Genomic DNA, 22,487 nt, shown 5'->3' with positions numbered 1-22,487 from the left:
AGAATCATAATGTTGTGAAATCAGAAACTATCAAAAAATGAACAGAAAAAACGTAGATCTCACTCATTATGAGTGTTCATAAACTGTTATTACATAAAATTAATTGAAATGAATTGATACAAATAAAAGTTACCCAACATTAAATTAAATTCATTTAAAATTCGTTTAAAATATTTGACTATAGTGTTATTTTATCATCATATTTTTTAATATTTCAATGAATACTATTTATTTTGAGTTTCATTTAACGTTATCACTTACAAAACCGATTTTTCTTGTTTAACTTGCATTTATTAATGTTATATTTTTCAACTCCAATATTTTTATGTAAAGAAATAAAATAAGAATAAAATAATATTTTAGGAATGAAAGATGAAAGGTAAATTTAAAATTACCGGTAAGTAAATTTATCACATCATCTGGATAACAAGATTATAAATCCATATCATAATAAGTAATTTCGTTTGTAAGTAAATTTAGAATAAAAATATCAACTCGAATAAATAGTTGATTTAAGAATTCACTTTAATTGAAAGATAAAATGAATTATCACTGTAAACAAATATTTTGATAAAAATAGCAAACTCAACAATTCACAATAACTAGGATGAATGATATGGTTAATCAATAAGCCAACTATATATTCATGTGCACAGATAAAGAATGGATAAGACGGAGAACAAAAGTGACAGCAGTGTTTTAACATTGTTATAGACGTATAAAGAGCGGTGGCCTTAATGATTGCGAGACTCCGGGGCGGCAGATCTTTGCGAGGCCCTTATCCTTTGTGCAAAGTATGTGAATTGAAAATAGATGTTTCTGATGATTGACAGAAATGCAAAAGTTATAAATAAATAAATTTAGAGTGTTAAAATATTATATTAGAAGATTTATAAAAGTTAACAGTCATAAAGACTACAAATTAGTAATGATGATAAACTCAAGGTACATAAATGCCTTAAAAGATATACGCAGGGATTTAAAAATGATGTTTGCGGTTTATAACTAATAGCTAAAGATAAAATAAAAAGTTTTAAAAATCAACTTTTTTCTACTCGAGTTGTTGCGCGAGGCCCCGGGCGATTGCCCTGCTCGCCATTTCCTAAGGCCGCCACTGCGTATAAACCAACATTTATAACTGTAGGAGATTGACAAGGAGCCTAACTGTAGAAAAACTATTTGACAATTTTGCAAAATATAAAGTAAAATGTAAAAACGTATTATCACGCAGGCAGGATGGTTAAAAAGTATATGTTACGAACTCTACCCTCCATCCATAAGTAGTTTTTTGCGATATCTTTTACGAGAAATGAGAATATAATCCCTTGCGAAAAAATAAGAATTACAGTATATTGTTTTATGCAAAATACTTACAGATAATGTTTATTATCAAAATTATAATGCAATTTGCTCAAGAAAATGGGAATAACGTTATCAGTGCGGGCGTCCTAATTTGTTAACCGATTCGCTTACATAGAGAAAATTCTTTAAAAACTTGTAATTTTTCAAGGACATTTTACAAGAAAGAAACGAATGCTCTATACCAGGGGTGGCGAATCTGTGGCACGCGTGCCCAAAGTGGCACGTCGGAGAAATCATCTGGCACGTAATGTATCATATGATTTCTGTCTTTTTCAATCATCCTTTCTGTTTATCACCTGACCATCCTTTTTTCAATCAGATTTTTTACATTTATTCGAATTAAAGCGTATTCTTTTAATTTCTTTAAATATCATTATTCGAAGGCTAAGACTTTGGCACGCGTTAACATCTTTAAAGCTAAGTATGCTTACGATATGGCACGCAGACTCAAAAAGGTTCGCCATCCCTGCTCTATACGAAAATGAACCACCAATATATTTGTCCTCGTAGCTGTGGAATATAATTGATCTCAAAAAATGGATCAACAAAATTCGTAATATTCCTAATTAGGTTCATTCATATAACAATAGTGTAATCGTGGTCTAAAAGTTTGATACTATATTCAAATTTTCTGTTTTGAATGCATTACATTTGTTTTAATTTACTTACTTTTCTGTACAATTATAGCGAAATTTGGAGGAAGTTAAGATAGAATAAATTAATGATAACAAGGCAAAGTTTTTTTAAAAACTCGTTCCGCCCTGAGGGTCTCTTTTAGCAAGCCTATTATGGATTCGGCCAGGCCCACAATGGGACGGCCGGGTGGTGAGGTACGAAGCCTGACATATCCGGACGGGACACCCCCGAAAAATTCCTGGGAATTTTTCGACCCGTCTGCTTTCAATTCTGAGTCTTCAGAGCGGTAAGCTGTCACCTTAACCGCTTGGTCATCCGGCCGTCATTTACAGAGCAGAGTAAATAACCCGTCCAAAGCGAAAAAATTGAATTGCCACGGAGTCTTTCTCTGGTGCCTCACATCAATAAAAATCAATCATCATCATGAATAAAATAAAGAAATAAAATAAATGAATTTTTCTCGAGAGGGAATCCAATTCAGGTTTCTGTTGGAAATAAAATGGATAGGCAGAACTGGCAGGCAGAATGTCTATTTAAACAGAAAGAATAAGAAATATTTATTGTAAATTTGATGATATTTTATATATAATTTTATTCTTCTTTGTGTTTTATAATAATACTCAATTAATTAAGCTTAATTTTAATTTATTTTGTTTTTAAAACTAAAATATTTAATGTACAGAAGAAGAAGAAGAAGGTGGCACTGTTGTCGTTCGGTCTTGTGTTTTCTGATTAGTTGCCCTGGCTTGAAAACAAGTTATGTATATGTTTAACACAGTTAAGATATATGAGCGATGTAGGAATTGCTTTTCTACTTCTTGGACTAAGTAAATATCATGAAACGTTATCTGTAAATTAGATACATCAGGCTGAATAAATTGAATTCGTAATCATGGATATGGATACAGATGTGATGCAAGAAACTGTGTATGGAACTAATAGTGATGATAATTCTGTTGTGATGTCAGAAAAAGTGCAGACATTAGCTGGTAATATATATCAGGAATTTGAGAAAATGATAGGTAAATACGACGAAGATGTCGTAAAAGAATTGATGCCTTTGGTAGTTAATGTGTTAGAAAACTTGGATTTGGCTGTAATGGAAAACCAAGAGCATGAAGTAGAACTTGAATTGCTCAGGGAAGATAATGAACAACTTGTTACCCAATATGAAAGAGAAAAACAGCTAAGAAAAGCTACAGAACAGGTAATATACAATCTGATATAATTAATTTCTTTATTATTTAATCAAAGGTTAGATTTGTTTACAAATAAAATAAAATTAATTATTAAAACTTTATAGAGTATTTTACAAGCCCTTTATATGGTATTCTATGATTGAGAATATGTAATTGTTTTGCTGTATTTCTATGCAATTAATACATAGAATTAGATTGAAATATGATTATATGTAAATATAATGTAAATAAAAATATTTGCAGAAGCCATTAATACTCTCCAGCAAAGATAAAATCTTGTTATATGCCAGTTTGTGTTTATAGCTTTTTAATTGATTTTGTGTAATATTTTTTAAAAACAGGTTTCCTATAAAAATTTTTGTATTTTAAGTAAATGCATTTGATATTTTACAATGCATTTTCATTTGGAAAATTAATTTATATTTGTATGTCTTATTATATATATGCTTACATACTGAATTTAATGTGTGTATTCAGTGGTAAAGTGAAAATGTATAAATTAGTAATCCAAATATGGTTACATAGAAACTACATCTTTAAGTGGCAAAATTCAAATTTGAAAGGAATGGCTTCAAAAAAAGGAAATTAATTATATTCAACAAAATGAATACAAATGTTAAATAATATTTTAATACATTAAATAATTGATGATATTAAAAATGTTCATTTGTGCAAATATATTTTCTAGTGTTTTATTTAAAAACAATAACAATAATCCGTTGATGTATTATTTATGAATTTTTATTGTGAAACATTCACAAGTTATAGATGCTTATTTGTAAATTTAAGAAGATATATTTAAAATGAATTAAAATTAATTTTTATTTAGAATAATCATATTCATTTCATTTAACATAACCATTGTAAAGTCATAAAAATATTTGATCAGGAATTTTGCAGATAATATAGAAATTTTTGATACACACTATCTATAAAAATATAGGCATATTTTTAATACAATCATCCCAATAATACTGGTGTAAACAATAATAATAAAATAAATATGTAATTACCAAACAAAACTGGCATATTTTTAATTTTAAAATATACTATTTAATTTTCATTGTATTGTGAATACTCTGCTTCATTTTAGTGTAACATATTAATTCTGAAATTTCAGATTCCAATAAACAATTAAATTCGTAGAACCAAATGCTTAATTAGAGTTAAACTTATAGGCTATTTGAAATGAATATATTTTCAAGCAATTTTAAGCACTGCTACTCATCCTTAAAGGGAAATACTTTAAAATAAAAAAGGAACTAGTATAATGAAACCAAACCATTGAAAATTTTGATATATTTTTTTAATAAGTTGCAGTAATTTTTTGTCATAAAAATTTGCTCTCTCCTGAAGATGAGCAATAATGCTAAAAATGTTTGGGAATATATTTAATTTTCTGTAGCTTATCAGTTTGACTCTAGTAAGCATTTGGTCATACAGATAGTAATACTAATGTAAGAAATAAGATGTATTAGTGTCTTGACTAAGTACACATTTTTCTTATATTGAAAATTCATTTTTCTCATCTTTAAGAATTTGAGATAATAGAATTTGCTGTATTGGTTTAAAATATTTAAATAAGTTTAAGATTAGTTAATGGTTAATTAATTTATAACATTAAACTTTGATGATAAATAACTTTATATGATAATTTATAAGAATATTTTTATATCATTTTTGATTTACATTTTTAATATTAATAAAACAGTTTTATTATTTATAATTTTTAGATTTGTAATTTAATAAATTGTTTGTACTGTTTACTCTATATATAATTTATTAAAATGAAATAAAAACTCATTAATTATGTTACCGTAAAATTAAATTTTATTTTCTATTAATGTTTTACAGTTAATATTTTAGGTATGATTGAAAGACATAAGCTTTATAGTTACAAGAAGCTTTACAATTAAAAATATAAAATTTAAAATAGTTTAATGTTTTTGATTACATTCATAGTTTAAAATATATAACTTGTGTTGATATTTAATTAAAAATTCTGTTTTAAATTTAGTACAATCTTATAATTTGTGTACTTTCAATGTATCTGTTAAACTAAAACTGAAATGTAAAAGATTTTGATTTGCAAATATTATTTTCAGATTTATAAAAAGATTGTTTAGAATGATTTTTAAATTATGCTGTAGTTTGCTTTTGAAAGAAATTACTGCATTTTTCATCTTGTAAGATTTTAGCTTTAATATATACTGTACTTGTAATTTAGGAAAAATTATTTACAGAAAGGAAATTTTTTCTTTTTATGTTTCTTTTTAAATGTTTTAAGAAATAGAGATGATACAAAGCCTAAAAATACAATTATTTTGAGATTGACATTTTAAACTACTTAGCAAAGGACTCTCAACATTATATCAGTGAAAACTGACAAAGTAAATTATACAAACACATTTTTTGTATGTTTCCAGCATTAACTTTACACACTGAACAAATGTTTTTGGCCTGATTTACAGGCCTGTCTCAGGTTGAAACCGTCCAAAGATGGAGTTATGTTGTGTTCTAAAGTGAATAATTTGAAGATCCCATGATATTATTTAAAATTCTTATGTTGTAATTTAGTATTTATAGATTTAAATAAGATTAAAAATTACTTTTGGATAATAATATAAAATAACTTATAATAAATATTAAGCAAAATTTTTTAGAAGACAGTTGAACTGACAAATTAAAGCAGCTGTGGTAGACAAATCAAGAGGTATTGCAGTACTGCAGTACTTCTTGATTTGAAGAGAACAAAAGAAGTACTGCAATATATCTTGAAAATGGACTAGAAATCTTTGAGGCTACAGGTGAAAAAATACATAACATCTGTCTTCTCTAAAATGCATTAAAGATGATTCCACCCACATCAATTGAATTGGAAAGGGCATTCTCGGTAGCAGGACTTTTCATTACTAAAATAAGAATCAGATTGAGTGATTGGAATATTGACTATATTTGCTTTTTAAAATCTTATAAAAATTTACAATAATATTTTGTATTATATTTTATTTAAAAAATGAAAATTATGTTATAAGTTCGAAGTTTGATCTAAGTTCATTTTTTCTTTAAATTTTCAACTCAGTTCAAAGGTATTTTTTTCTTGTAAGCAGTTTCCAACAAACTTTAATAAATTTTTTCTTTTTGTGAAAATTTCTACATAACTCAAAGGCAATTTTTAATATATATTTTATACAGCATTATTATTATTATTTTGGAGGTTAGGACATATTGAATTAATTAAAAAATGAAAAATAATTATATCATTCAATTTCAAGATTTATTTTATATCTTAAAAATAATTAATTATATCCCGGAAACAGATCACTTTTTTCTGGAAATCCCAGGACAAGCAAAGGACTGGGAAATGAGAAACCCTATTTGCAACTATAAAACAGGCTAGCTTTGGGATAGGGCCTAAGCCTAAATATGATATTCATTTACATTTTAGGGTAGAAGTTTTACTTAAACCTGAAAATAATTTCATATATATTTTTAATAATTTTATATATGTATGGATACAGGTGATGATCCTTGTCCTGTTACATTCACATAGATTTTATGTGAAGATGAAATTTAGATTTCAGATAAAAATAATGTTTTGTACTTGCTGTTCTTGTACCAAAAAATTGAAATTTTTACACATTTATGTGAAAATGGTTTTTTAAAGACTTTAAAAAAAAGTTTAAAAATTTTTACCTTACTGTAGACATGTGAAAATATTTTAAAAGATATTCACATAGATATGTTAAAATAATTTTAGATACCTTTACATAGAGGTTTAATTAATCTGATTTAAAGAACACAATTGTTTAAATCTTGGATGTGTTCTGCTAAATATATGTTAAAGTTGAGATCCAACTATGAACTACACTTGAGGAATATACTTCCAATGAAATTCAGCTGAGCAGCCAGAAAAATAATCTTGGCAGGGCACTCAGAAAAATGGGACATTTTTTTAACATTGGAACATTCCCAGTTTTTTGTGTAATTTTTATCACATAATTCCATTTGGTTTTTGGAGTTTCAGATAAAAGATTCTCAACCTGTATTAACTTTTTTGTAACTACAAATATATTACTTTTGATTTAATTTACTATGTTAATGAAATTGTAAAACTTTTTTCTATGTCTAACATAAAAGAATTATTAGGTTCACCATGCCAAAATGTTATCTAGTTAAAGAATGAGAGAATCATCTAACAATTTGTAAATTTAAAATTTTCAAAATTTAGAATTGTTTAAATCAGCATATCTCAACTTTTTTAAGCCCAAGGACCCGTAAAATGTCTGGAAAAATTCTACAGACCACTAAGTTATATAGGCCTAATGTTTTTTTAAACTTGCATGGGTATTACCAACATTTGAGACATACTGTATTGTTTATAATAAATCTAAAAGCTTGTTTCGAATACATATGGAAACAGTTAAATTGGAAGTAAACTATTAAAAGTGAATCTTCATTGAACAGAGTTTTACTCTTTATTAATTTAAGTCTTCCTGCAGACCACAGTTTGAGAAACACTGGTTTAAACTAGTGTGTTTGTTTTATCCTGCTAGTACTGATATAAATATATGATTCAAAAATACTGCACACTGGAGATTGTAATTGGGCCTCAATTTTAAAAAAATTGTAGACCTATAAATTCCCACTGTCATCTATCCATCCGTCTATTGTCTGTCTGCCTTTCCTTAATCTTGAGAATGGAGTTATAATAGATGAAAGACGTGACCCAGATATGGCAATCTTAGGGGCAGGAGGTTCCAATTAACTATATAAGAATTTCTGATGCAAACTGGAAGTCATGTTATTTCAATTCAAAAATTTCCTCCTGAAGGGTGTTAGATAGATGACTGGCATAACTCTATTGTTATAGGAAAAGTATGATATACAGGGACAAGCCACTACTAATTTGAAGTGGAGAGCACATATTTTAAATTACATAAATTAAACATATGATTGGTGATGTGAAAGAATTTTACAGAGAAGTTTTACAGACAACCAGGGTTGCAAAATGCTTACCATTTGATGTTTCAATGGACATCTTACTTGATGAGTAGAAGCTACTTCAGTTGAAGCCTGAATTAGCTGATCAGAAGGAAGCTAATAGAACTGACCATTACTGGAAACACTTTGGGTTGCAGAATTCTGCTGGAATGCAAAAATATCCAAGCATGTCTAACATAGTCAAAGCATTGTTTGCTCTTTCCCATGGCAATGCCAGTGTCAAAAAAGGTTTCCCCATTTCTAGATGGATTCTTACAGAAAACAGCAGCAATGTCAGAACAATTGATGATCTTTTACTAAATTTATCGTTGGATGAAATTAGAAAAAGATGGGCTTTGTATTTACAACAATAATTCCTTTTTTGGTGTTGATTATAAAAAATTACTTGATTTAGCCCACAATGTACATGCTAGTTACAAAGCTTTTTTAGAGATACAAAATAAATTGAAAGAAGAAGAAATATAAAAGAAAGAACAGGAATGAAGGGAAAGAAAAGAAGAATAAAAGAAAGAGATACTTGAACAGGAGAGAAAGAAAACTGAAACACTTGAAGCTGAGCTGAAACAAAAAAAGAAGAAAGAAGAGAATAAAAGAAAAACAAAGGCTAAAATGTTTCAAGAAGCCAGTACTTGATTACAAAAGGCAATTAAACAAAACAGTGTTGTAGAAATCCATCTTGCTCAGGGTATGTTTAAAGGTGTGAAAAAGTTCAAACTGAAGAAGAGGAGAAAACAAGAAGTAGAGAAACTTTAGGAAAACGTAAATTGTTACTGAGGAAATTTGTTATTAAATATGATTTTCTTTTGTATAATAAGAATATCATATTTAATAAGAAATTTCCCTAGTAAGAAACCAAGAAAAGTGACTTAGGACTGAAAATCTAATCAAGATATGTAAATTCTAGTAATTTTCCAACTATTTGTTTTTGTTTTAAGCACATCATCCTCACTTTACCAAGGAGAGGCTCACTCCCAGCAGGAAGATGGATACGGAAAAATGACACGAGCCTCTCCTTGGTAAGGTGAGGATGATGTGTTTAAACAGAGCCGTTCGTTTCACCAGGAAGCAACTATATTTGTTTTAAACTGAAACACATAAAAATGGTTACAGTAATAAAGGAAAGTAGCATGTAACTTATTAGAATGTCCTTCTTTAATATGCATGTACAAAGTATCTTGAATCAACATTTTGATTTTATATCCAACCTGAAGTAAATATTATAAAGCATAAAATGTGATGACATGAACATTTAAGTGCACATCTTTTGTATATGTTTTCATTAGTTTGTAATAATGAATCTCCCACAATACTTTTAACAGTATAGTGGTAGTTTGTATTTTGAATGACTCTAACTTCAAATGCTTCAGAGTTCAAACACCAAATTCAACAAAAACTTGCTTCAGACCTTGAAGCATCATTTAGTTTGAATGATGCTTCAAGGTTTGAACTGCTCATGGAATAAAAAATGCACTCAAAGCACAAAATAAGCTTCTGCAAAAAACATAATCTCAAATTATCAATAACATGTTAAAATTTACAACTGTTACAATTAAATCAAACATTTATGTTAAGTAACAACAACTGTTAAAAATATGTAAAATCTTTGTTTAACCTAATATCACCTTTACTTATTAATCATGGCATCCAAGAATGTGGAAGCAACCAAGTCTAACTAGTAAGAGGAAGGCTTGAAAAAGGAACTTATCACCAAGCATGAAAGAGGTATATCTGTGGCATATCTGGCAGCCATGTTTAATATTTTGTCAGGTGCAATCTGTATTTTATAATGAGCAGATGCAACCCTTGCTAGAGATGGACAGTTTTTTGCTTTTAAATTAAATAGTATTTACCATCGTTTTTCTTCATTATTATACATTATAATTATTTATTTGAAAATATGTATGCAAAAAACAATACGGGAAAAAGCAATAAGAATACTTCATCATACAAAAAACCTTTAAAATCCAGTAATGCATGTTTATACAAAAGCTAACGTTTTCAACCCCATTGGGGTCTTTTTTGTATGAACTTTGCCTGAGGAAGACTTCGATGGGGTTGAAAACGTTAGCTTTTGTATAAACATGCATTACTTACCATTTTAAAGGTTTTTTTGTGTGATGAAGTATATTTCATCCTGTATTTGTTCAGAAGTTCTTTTGCAATAAGAATAATAGGGAAAAAACAATACGAGAAAAAGTAATAAGAATAATAGAGGAAAAAAAATACAATATATCACTACTTTGCACACTATTCAAATTGTCATTTCAAACATATTCAGATTCACTTTCATGATCACTTTCTAAAATTTTTTCCACACTATTTTCATCTTCTATAGTAGTTTTGGTATTTTGCTTCTCCTCTTCTGAAAGATCTTGAAGAATGCAAGGCATGTCTTCTAGTCAGATGAACCTATAAAAATATCATACTTGCAATTAAAAGCATAAAAGTTGTACAAGTCAGTGATAAAAATGATCCAATTTATTCCTCTTAGTAAAAAATATAAAATAAAAAACAAAAACGTAATAGTTGTAACTTATAATTTATCAATTATTTATAATATAAAATAAATGTTTGCTTTGATTCAAAAATAAATATATTTTTTAATTCTTAATGTTTACTAACAAAAGTAAGGTAAAAAAAGGTCAAAATTAAAGTGAAAACTAAAGGATTACTTACATCTTTTCCACACATCCACCATAACACAAGCAGGCACAATATGTAATGAGAATGGGTTATACATATGTCTTCTGCAAAAGCAACTGTTTTCTGAAACCAAAATACTACTTACTCCTATATTGTTTAGTGCACTCATTCCTTTGAAAGTACATCTACTCTCCAGGCTGATCACATACACTTGGAATCAGTGGTGTAAGTCAAACACCAAAAGAGGAGTTTCAGATTTACCTATTCTATATTTAACTATAAATAATTTTGATGAAATTGAGCAACATCATAGGAACATTAGTGTAATAGATTGGACAGCAGAAAATGTTTGTGAAAACCACAATTTTAAGACATGATCAAATTTTGGCTTGCTCTCTATCATCACCAAAATTTTAAACAATTAGCAGAATATGCACTTGATTGTCTTGTAATTCCAGTAAGCAATGCTGTTGTTGAATGAATATTTTCTCCTATAACTGCAGTCAGAACAAAATCAAGAAACAGTTTTCAATTTCATCTTCTAGTTACAATTATTTGAATCAAGGCACACTTTATTGAAAATTCCATATGCTGCAAGGATCTGTAAAATACAGATACAGTGTTAATTAATTTCAAATCAGACATACTTTATGCACACAACAGTGGAAATGCAGTTGCATCTACTTCACAGTAAAGTGTAGCAGATGCATATGAAGAAAAAACTGACATAATGATGTTTCTATAATCATATATAATATATATACTGATATATATATATATATATATATATATATATACATATATATATAGAAATGTATGAGTTGAGTTATTTTTGTTCTAATTGATTTATTAAATAAAATTTTTTTTTTTTTGTGTTTTCCAATGTTTTATAATTTCTGTTTTTTTGGAAAAATTTGGCCAATTTATCATATATATTTGGTCATAACTATCTTCAACCATCTGGCATGCCTGTTTGCAGGTTTGACAACAGTCAAACTTGTGAAAACCTGAAACACAAGAACAATTTTAACTCAGCATAGGATCCCACAATAAATATCACAAAAAATCTAAAATACATGTTGGATAGATAAGATCAAAGAGGATATTAAACAAACCTGACAAGAAACTGGACTGAACAAATATGGCAAACAAAACTAGGAACAAGGAAAAATGGGACAAGTTTATTTGGTTCCATTTTCACTAGATAGATGATAAAAAAAGATTGTTCAAATGCATCTGTATTTTTTATCTAAATTACAGTTGCATTTTTTTATAATGCATGCATGTAATCTGAAGGTGACTTGTTAAATATTGTCAAAAACATTTATTTTCATTAAAAAATTTTTCTAGGTAAAAATATTTTTATATAAAATATTAGCAGATCTTTACTATTTCAAGATTTCTGATGAAGTATTTGAATGTCAGAGGCTGTTGGTTAACTAAATATATTTAGTTATATAATATTTACAACATTAATTAATTAATCATAGTTCTATTGATTTATTCATATTTTAGTGATATAAAATTTATATTATTTGATGATACTTAATTAGTTTAATATTTTATAGTTTATCATATTTAATTATTTTAACAGAGACTTCTTGAAATGGAATATTCTGTAGAGGATGATAAAAGAGATTTGCAAGGAAAAGTTGAAAGCTTAGAATCAATTGTTCGGATGCTTGAATTAAAAGCTAAAAACTCTAATGATCATGGTAAATAAATTATACATTTAATGAAAGAATAGAAAAATTAGTTTTAAGAGTAAATTATATTATACAGTCAAACCGTGGCTTTCGAATGCCTTGCTTTTTGAACAGTTCAGTTCAGAAACAAAATTTTGAACTCATATTTGCTCTGCTTGCCTTACAATAACTTGCCTGCCAAACAAGCTATGTAGCAAGAGCAGGCTACAGATTAGAGAGAGAGATTGTCAACTCCCTATACTTTCTATGTTAAAGAAAGTCAACGGCCAACCAATCAACGATAGGACCACTGATTCAGAAGTTAGTGGCACCGAGATCACCTGACATCATTAGACATCACAATATGAATCATCAATGATGTTGCTATTTAAATTAGATTTCAATGAGCATGCAGGAAAAATCCTACTACCGTTTTTCAGTATGTGCCACAGTTAAATTTAAATTAAATTAATAAAAACTGTTAACTGACATTCATGTTATATAAATGGTATTCAAGAATTTGTGTTTAAATATGCGTAAGTTAAATTAAATAACAAAAATTTATTAAAATAATATTATACATTATAATGTTAATATCTAATAATATATATATATATTATATATAATATTACATTGCATTTGTAGGCATTTTTACACCTAAAAAGACTAAAAGAAGGCTTTATGTTTTGAAATCATGAACGGATTAATCCATTTTATATTGTTTCCTATGGGTAAATTTATTTTGGTTTGACAACAATCAGTTTTCAAACAACTTTTAAGAATGAATTAAGTTTGAAAACTGAGGTTTGACTGTATTTTGTTTAAAGTTTGAATTATATGATATTGAATCACTTTCACATAACTAATTTATATTTTGTGACACAAATTAATTAAAACTGAAATTTTTCAAATACAAATTAAAAATATTTTGTATATGACTAAGCTTAATAAAAATACTGTGGAATTTCTGTATATGTTTACTACCAAAGGTAGAACTTGCCAACATATAGAGGTGGTCATCACATGTTATAGAGATAAAACTTAGTATGCAATATTATACAACTAACAATGTTTTAATAAGAAAATACTGTCATTACATGTGTATTGAAAACATTACAGATGGGATACATTGGGATACTAAATACTCAGATAAATATTGTATCAAACATTAAACATTTAGAATATGAATATATGTATAACAAAATAACAACGTACACAGAACCAATAATTCTCAGTGTGATGTGTTGTAATTTAGTATAACAAATTATATATGTTTACAGTTTACATCTGTTCAAAAAATTATGAAACTGGAAAACATAGTAAGCAGTTACAGTATTTAAACATTTAAGTTAGTATAGTGCTGAAGAAAGAATCAATCTTTGATTGTTTTTTCACTTTCTTTAATATTTGCAGAAAATAATTTCCAGAAAATTCAGAATATTCTGGAAGAAATGATTGGCCCGGAGCAAGACTTGAACTGACAACTGTTTCTTACCATGCAGATACATTGTTAGTTATACTGTCTGGGTCTCCATTTGATCTTTCAGACAAAAATATGTTGAGTTTGGTTTTACATGTAATTTATATAGTATATACATACATATACCATACTAGCATAAAGACTAAAAATTCTATGGATCATGTCAGTTGAGTGCCTTGGAGGGTCACGGGTACATAGTTGGCACAGTGAGTGATCATTATAATTATATTTTCCAAATTATTTGGTCTGGAAAAGATTGGACAGAAGATCGCCGATCAAAGATCACATAACTGATAACACATCTACAAGATAAGCACGAGTTATAGGTTCAAGTTCCACTCTAGACTGATCTTTCTTTTCAGAATATTCTAAATTAAATTAATTTATAACTAATGATTAAATTTAATGTGATATGGCAAGTGAAATGCATACTTGTGTAGGATCTTAATAACTAAATTAGTGAAATTTTAGCACAATAAGAATCTGTCTGTATTGCTTGAAATACTTTTATGTTTGTTTCGGATAAATGTTTCTTCTAGATATCAATTATGGTAGCTGTATTAATGTTCTTTAAATATATGTCTCTTTTATCCGAATGAAAATTGGTTTCAGTAGAATATCACAACAGCTTTCAGGTTAGGTACTTCTTTTATTGTTTTTCCAAATGCATTTTGGTCTTATTTAATTTTGGAGCCCTTCTTGTCCAATTTTGAGGACTGATTTCACCTCATAAAAATGTTTAGGAGATAAAATCAGTCCTCGAAGTTGTAATAAAGAAAGGGGTCTCTACTAGGTTTTGATATTAATGAGCTAATTTATTTAATTGATTTAACAAGAACTGTCTTAATCAGAATTTATAAAAAATACACAAAGCTCTTTAATAAAACTAGCTAATTTGCCAGCACTGAACTTTTTCTCCAGTTATTAAGATAACTAATTTTATAAAAATTAAAAAAGTTAAAAAAAATATAAAGTTTTAGTTAAGCTGCTTAGAGAAGAAATCTAACAGAAGAAAAATCTTTAATGAACACTAAATCAATTAAAGAATTATCTTAACTTTACAATTATTTTTTTTGTGCATAGTGTTGTCATACTAATTTACACAAATTAATTAACTTTACAGTATCACTTCATTATTATTGAATTCTTGATTAATTTTTTAATACATTTATTTATTAAAATCATTAGTTATAATTTTTGATATTTTTGGAGATCAGAACACCCATTTATCATTTGATTACATAGAATTGGCATTTAAGTAACTTGTACTTGAAGAAAAAATATTTTTTTGTCATATGCTTTTGTTTATGTTGTTTTTTACTTTAAAATTGAATGAAATGTGCTGTCCTCTATGTAATATGTGATCTCTTTCAGTGATACTACATTTATACTAATATATATTTTTAAAATTTTTTCCAAAACCTTCAATTATATTTCATTGCTAAATAATTAATTAAATTCTAACTAGTAAATTCATACAAGATGACAATTTAATTATCTACATTTAGTCCAAATTACTTGATATCTACAATGGAAAGTCATTAAATAATAGGAATTTTGATCTAATTTGTGGAGATGTATTCACTATGGAAAATCTTATTGTAGGACACAAATTGACTCCTTAGCAATATGCCATGTAGAGGTTGTAATGATTGAGTAGTATGTGCCAACATTTTACTTTTAGCAGATAGGGGATGAAACCAGAGCTACTCAAAGGTATTGCCTGGTGTGAAAATGGAGAAGAAAGATGATTTAGAGGAAAAGACTGAAGGTGAAATTATAAAGAAGGATAGAAAAGGGGAGGAAATGGAAGTCCCAAGGGTGCCTGTAATGCTTTTATTTAAAGCAAAATTAAAAATTTACATTCAGTTGTGGAACAGTAGTTAAGAATTACAGAAGTGCCCTAAATGATTGGCATGCAAACATAACTTATTTACAATACCCATTATACTTGTGTGAAGATCGGGATCTTTATATTGTGAACTTTAACATCTTTATATAATTTTATAATCTTTTAATATCATTATATAATCTTAATCAAAATATTTAACTACATTTTATACAAAAACGGAACGAAGTAGACCAAAAAGGGTTAGTTAATGGGAAATCAACTGATAAAACTTTCTGATAAGATTGGTTTAAACTCGATTCCCACAAGTTGAGTGTGTCACGACTATGTCACCCATCACTTTATTGGTCCAAGAAGATCATCTCCTCTGACGAAATCAAGGAAGTGCCTGCAAAACACCTCTCCACATAAAAAGCGTGTACGATGAGTAAGACAGGAGAAGTTGTCATTTGACTGTGTGTGTGTGTGTGTGTCCCTGTTCGGATTTACCCATCGTCGTCAAGCTGCTCCTCCTCTGTTCATCCTCCTCGGACTAGCGTACAATTGAATTGAAATCTAGGACAATTGGATTAATCTACATTTAGACTGAAATCTAGAATAGACGATATTATATCATCTATCAGACAATTGTCGATACGATCAGCATATATCCTAAGGTATTTATCCTACCCGCAAATATCTGTAAGCTCTTTCTCTAATCTGTGTAGAATTTACGCTTGCGATCGTGAGTCATGTATCTTATCAATCTCTCTGTAAAGTAACCGTTTTGTATCTAATTGGATATATGGGTAAATAAACGGGTATATTTTTATATATAAAAATCTCTGAGTGCATTCCTTCCGTCATCCTCTCCACTTGCTTCATTCCGGGTCTAACCCATACGTAACTGCTCACGCAATTTTACGATTCTCTGTATCAATCTAAGGATACAGTGGTGTCATCCTGATGCGGTATTAAAGAGATACCAGCCCTACAGTCACACTTGCAATGGATATTGTATATAAGTTATGTACTTGCAATGGTGTTTATTGTCTTGACAAAGTTCCTAATGACAAGACAATAAACAATATAACAATATGTACAGTACAAACAGAATAGATGTCCATGTTACAGAAGTGACTTAAGCGAGGGACACTCACAAACTGAATAAACAAAACATTGCGACTTGCAATGGGAGACTGACATGACCATTAACACAGGGCATAAAACAATGAACATGTCAAAAAAACACCACGCATGTTACAAAAAAAATTTGACAACACAAAATCATGCCAAACTAGCGGTAGGTGAACAAACATATGAAACATTGCAACTTGCAATGGGGACCAAAAATTCTCTCTAGAGAAGGATATATACATGGTAATACAATGCATACTAAACAAAAGAGCTCTAGATATGGGGGACCACTATGAATACAATACACATTGCAATTTGCAATGGGAGACCGACAGTTTTCAGTGAAACAGGTTGTTCGACAGTTAGTTGACACTTGCAAGATTCTGCCTAGTCTTCTTAGTATAGTAGCATTAATAGGGCAGAAATGCCAGGACCACTCAAAGATATTTCTTAACAGAGGAGAGAGTACAAGGTTAAGTAGTAGAAGGTAGTGGGTGAAGGGGAAAAATAAAGCAAGAGAGGATAGTTGGTGAAAATGGGAGAGTCTGAGCACTACATCTATTTATTGAAACAAACTGAATATATGTACAACAGTAAATGACAAGGAAAAGGTGCTGTGATGGAATTTAACAATGGGGTTTCACTTCACTAACCATCTTCTTCCAAAGGAGGGTCTTTTTATATCTTCTGACCACTATTACTTGAAAAAATAATTTTCCATTACCAAATTAAGAAAATTCAAACAGGCTTTTAAATGAATTGCCCAATCTATGAATTTTTGTTGATACTTCCTTTGTTGAGATGCAATTTCAGAAAGCGGTATCATTTTTTAAGGAAGTTAGAAAAAAATAAATTTGCAATTTTAAAAATTCTTAAAAACGTGCAATCTTAGGCTTAGTTAACAAAGTACAATTTGCACAAAAGTCTAACACCTCACAAAAAGAACAAGGTTGGTCAAGCTGATCTGATATCACACTCCACAAAAGCAAATCAAATATTAATTTTGTTTAAAATAAATTTTATAAATTTTTGGAATTAAGTAGTAGTTCAGAAGAATTTTTCACTGAATATACAGTAAGGGATGTGGTTTATAGATTCCAGAGGAACCATGTAGTTTTTACTATAGATTACAGTGACCTTAAAGAAAAATGTTCGGTTCCCTTTTGTGCATACACGTGTACATGCAGAGTAAATGGATTGAATGGAACATAATGGATATATAACATCTGACAGACACACAAAAGTCCTAACATAAGCACTTCAACACTATAGTGGAGCATGATAAAAATGTTTACAAAGTATTTTTATTTCATTGTATATAGTATATCAAGCACCTACAAGTATATGTAGTTAGACCTTTAGCACTTTTTAGCAAAACAAAAGAAACAAATGTGTTTTTTTCTCCATACATTTTATTTCTTTAAAATTTTTTTAAGTACAAAAATTTAATTTCTAGGAAAACTTATAAAACTAATGTTGTTCAACATTAAAATTTGTAAATAAAAATGTTTCAAGTCTAGAATCCATATTTTAAAGTTACAAACCACTGTATTCTGAGCTGATGCAACCATGATCTTCTATCATGGTTGCATCAGCTCAGAACGTTCAGAACGCGTCATGGCTTTTTTTAATCACCACAACATGTCATGGTCAAATATCATGAAAGCCACGATGTGAATTTCGCTTCATGGCCTTTTTTTTGCTCAATGAGCGATTTCAGTCTTTGAGCGTAACATATATACAGGTACTCCTCACTTTATGACCTATCTGCTTAATGACCACTCACACTTACGACCAGTAGAGTTTTGACCTGCAATTCAGGAAATCTCCTTTCTCAGCTTGAGTGTCGGTCAGTGGTGAATGGTGACATGCGCACTAAGTGTACTATAATAGGCTTGCGCGTACTAAAATAGTCTTATAGTACTATAATAGGCTAATAGCATACTATAATAGTCATTTTATGAATAAATTTGAAGTTTGTTGCATCATTTGTATAACTTTACAACGATCCTATATTCCCGGTGCAAGCTCCTCGCTTATTGACCAATTCGCTTAACGACGTAGTCGCCAGAACGGAACTCGGTTGTAAAGTGAGGAGTACCTGTATAAAGCATAGTAGAATCTTAATACTCATTGATGTTGTCTTTACTTGTACTTAAATTCTACCAAAGTCAATGGTATTCAAACTACTATTCAAACATTCTCGAGAAAATTTCAACAGAAGTTTTCTACAGTCATCAATAGAAGCTATTTCCTGAATTCAGGAATTGGATTTTATTGATGGCATGATTGGTTAAGGCATTACATGCAGAGCTTTTGTTTTTGAATTTGATTCCTGTATACTAGGTTTTCTTGGGCTGCAATTTGAAAAAATTGTAGACCTATAAATTCCTACTGTCTGTCCTTCCTTAATTTCGAGAACAGTGTTAGATAGATGAAAATCAAGACCAGACATGGAAAGCTTATGGGCAGGAGGCCCCAATTAACTATATATAAACTTCTGGTCTAGATTGGAAGTCATGTGAATTCGATTAAAAAATTTTCTCCTGAATGAAGTTACATAAATGACCAGTGTGACTGTTATCATGAAAAGTATGATGTACAGGGACAAGGCACAACAAATTTGAGATGGAGAACATATATTTTAAATTAAATAAATTAAGAATTGCAGCTCAGCATTGCAATGTCACAATAAATAATTGCTCATTACATTTATAATTTTATCTTATCATTTTTAAATTTGTTGGGTAAAATTTTTATGCCATTTTTTATTATTGAATGTAAAATTCGTTATTCATTATAAAATATCAGGAATTTAAAAATTTTTTTGTTACAATTTAAAGTTTTTTCTACAAAAAATGTATTGTATATGCAATAAATAATACAATGACTATTTCACAATAATATGACAGCATTTTGAATGGTATTTATCATAAAAATAGTTAAAACATAATGGATCATTGCACCATGCACATATAATCATTGCTACTTCATTTGCACAGTCTTTCCATTTTGTTTTAACAACAAATGGTGGAAAATAAACTTCATTAATGTTTTTGAAAATATTTCTTTCATGTGTTATTTAAGATGCAAACCATGCATACTTAAACATATCACAAAAAACTGATGCACTCAACTGGTTGTGAATTAGAGATTGTACTTTAACATTATTTTCATAATTGGTTATTTTTCTATTGATTTTGAGAAGATAGCTACAATTTTTTAATTTTTTGAAATTTTTAACCTGTCTATTAAAATAATCATCAGAAGGCTGACAAATAGGAGTATATTTCAGTGGGATAATTTTTAATTGGCAAGATGAAATATGTTTGTCATCTACAAAAATTTTGTCATATATTTAAGAATTTGACCACCACATGAATCTATTATTAATAAAAACTTTTCATTCTTTACATGTGGCTGTACTGTTTCAATTAAGAAGTTTATAAAATCTTACATTATGTTAAATAATATAAAATATGATTATATATATTATATGTACAGTACTTTCTAAAAGTGGAGGGATTAAAATAATACAATCGCCATGAAATTATTGGTATAAAGCAATAAAAGACTTAATTACTGACAACCAGCATGAATTAGATTTAATTAAATGAAAAACAAATGTTTTCTCCAATTTTAATAGTCATCATAAGGTTTAGAACTAATGTGTGTTTTAAAAAGAACAAAATGTAAAAGTTTTGAATGTTGTGAAAATACACGCATGCTCAATGTCATATTTAACAAGTTTCATCAAACTGGATAACAATTTTAAAAAATACCTGGTTTAATATAAAAATATACAAAATATAAAATCAAAACTTAATTCAAGACCTATTGTAAGTCAAAGCACATCCTCCACATGGTTGTTAATGAGTCCATTTTCTTAAAATTAATTGCTGTCCTTTTAAATGCTTTGAATATTTCTAGTCTTTCAAGATATTTCAAGTTGGCCAGGTCATCACAACATTGTAATAACTGGGCATCTTCAAATTTAACTGCACATCATTATCAGCAGTGAAAGAAGCTAATGCTATAGTGGAAAGACCTTTCTGAAAATTGTGTATTTATGCTCCTTGATCCTCATTTTTAGACCATGAGCAGTAGCTCCAATATATTCACATGGACACGTCACTCTATGTTTATGTACAGAGATAGTATAGCCTCCTGGTATGCAATTTTTCTGCAATTGGTCCTTATCATTTCTAATACTAGAAAAAACAATAGGAGATCTCCTGTAAGTGATTCAGTTACTCATAAGCAGGATATTTCTTTGTAGATGCCAGCAAGGACCTTATTATAAGTAACAAGTAAAAAGGACCAGTCTTTTGATTGTTATGGTTCTATTGGATGTTCTTGGCATACAGTAAGAACATTGATAAGGTGTGCAGAGTGTCTGTGTTGCCTGGTTATGCTTGAAATGTTATTCAGCTCTATTTTCCTATCCTTCACCATCAAACAATGGGTATCAGTCCTTACATGGGCCTTAAAGACAGAGATCTTACAATTGAAAGGATCATGTCATTTTGCATGGATGAAGAGCAGAAGAGCTTTTTATGGAACATTTTTGTTCTCAACCGATCATGTTGTAATGTCTAGAAAGTGTACTTGGGTGCAGTTTTGTTGCTTTACCCACAAAGAGAGGCCATAAGCATTATCATTGAAAGCCTTGATGAATGCAGACAGGTTTGGTTTTTCTTCCAAATAATCAACACAACATCAACATATCTTGCATATAACATAATATCATTGTTAACACAAGGTAAGACATATTGTTCAAGGCACCTCACCACTAATTCACAAAGCATTCCTGAGCTGGGACTACCCATGGGTACTCCCTTTCCAGGAGAAAATAGCCCCTTCAAATACAAAAAAGGTTGATTGACATATAAAGTGTTTTAACTCCAATATGTTGGAAATGTGTTTGGAAGAGTCATTGACGTTACAAATGAGAAAGTCCCGCAATTCACAAAAAAACCACGGCTCTATACAAATAGAAGGGAACGTGGACTCAAAGTCACGTACTGTGATATAGATGCCATCCAAGTTGCCAATGCTGTTTAATCTGCAAAGCAACTTCCACCAGATTGGACACAATGTAAGGATATTCTTTCATGTTGTTGATTTATTATGACTGGGTGCCACTGTCTACTAGTTTTATGGAGCTTTGGCAAAAGCAAATAACCAAGGGGAAGTTGGAACCAAGATTGTTGGCCTAGTTAATTTGAATACTTTAGCTAAGGGAGAGTTAGCCATACATTTAACTCTTTCTTGTATTTTCCCCAAGTAACCATTGGGGGCCTCAGTGCACTCATTGTTGCTAATGTACTCTTGTAAACCGTTTCTGTAAGTGTCCTGTTTTATTAGTACAAAGTTTTTGGATTTGTCTGATCTGATGGCTACTATACTGTTATGACCCATCCATCTGCTTGAATCATGTATGGCCTTCCAAAAACAGAGTAAGACGTTTGTTTTTTGTTTAATTAAATCTAATTCATGCTGGTTGTCAGCAA

General features: G+C 29.3%; 1 protein-coding gene across 6 annotated transcripts in view; it reads left to right on the top strand.

The window, feature by feature from the left end:
* The first annotated feature begins 2,695 nt into the window (after window positions 1–2,695).
* LOC136985830 (C-Jun-amino-terminal kinase-interacting protein 4-like) overlaps window positions 2,696–22,487 on the top strand; it is a 150,216-nt gene continuing 130,424 nt past the window's right edge. For all 6 annotated transcript variants that reach the window (XM_067283198.1, XM_067283197.1, XM_067283195.1 and 3 more), the window contains exons 1-2: window positions 2,696–3,205; window positions 12,439–12,559. In XM_067283198.1, coding sequence (XP_067139299.1) covers window positions 2,891–3,205; window positions 12,439–12,559 — 436 coding nt within the window. In that variant the 5' untranslated portion in view covers window positions 2,696–2,890. The remainder of the gene's footprint in view (window positions 3,206–12,438; window positions 12,560–22,487) is intronic.

This window comes from Centruroides vittatus, unplaced genomic scaffold (assembly GCF_030686945.1).
Source record: "Centruroides vittatus isolate TY-2023 unplaced genomic scaffold, ASM3068694v2 contig_979, whole genome shotgun sequence".
In the NCBI taxonomy this organism is placed as follows: domain Eukaryota; kingdom Metazoa; phylum Arthropoda; class Arachnida; order Scorpiones; family Buthidae; genus Centruroides; species Centruroides vittatus.
Note: the sequence above shows the minus strand (reverse complement) of the source record. Positions and strands in the feature narration are given on the sequence as shown.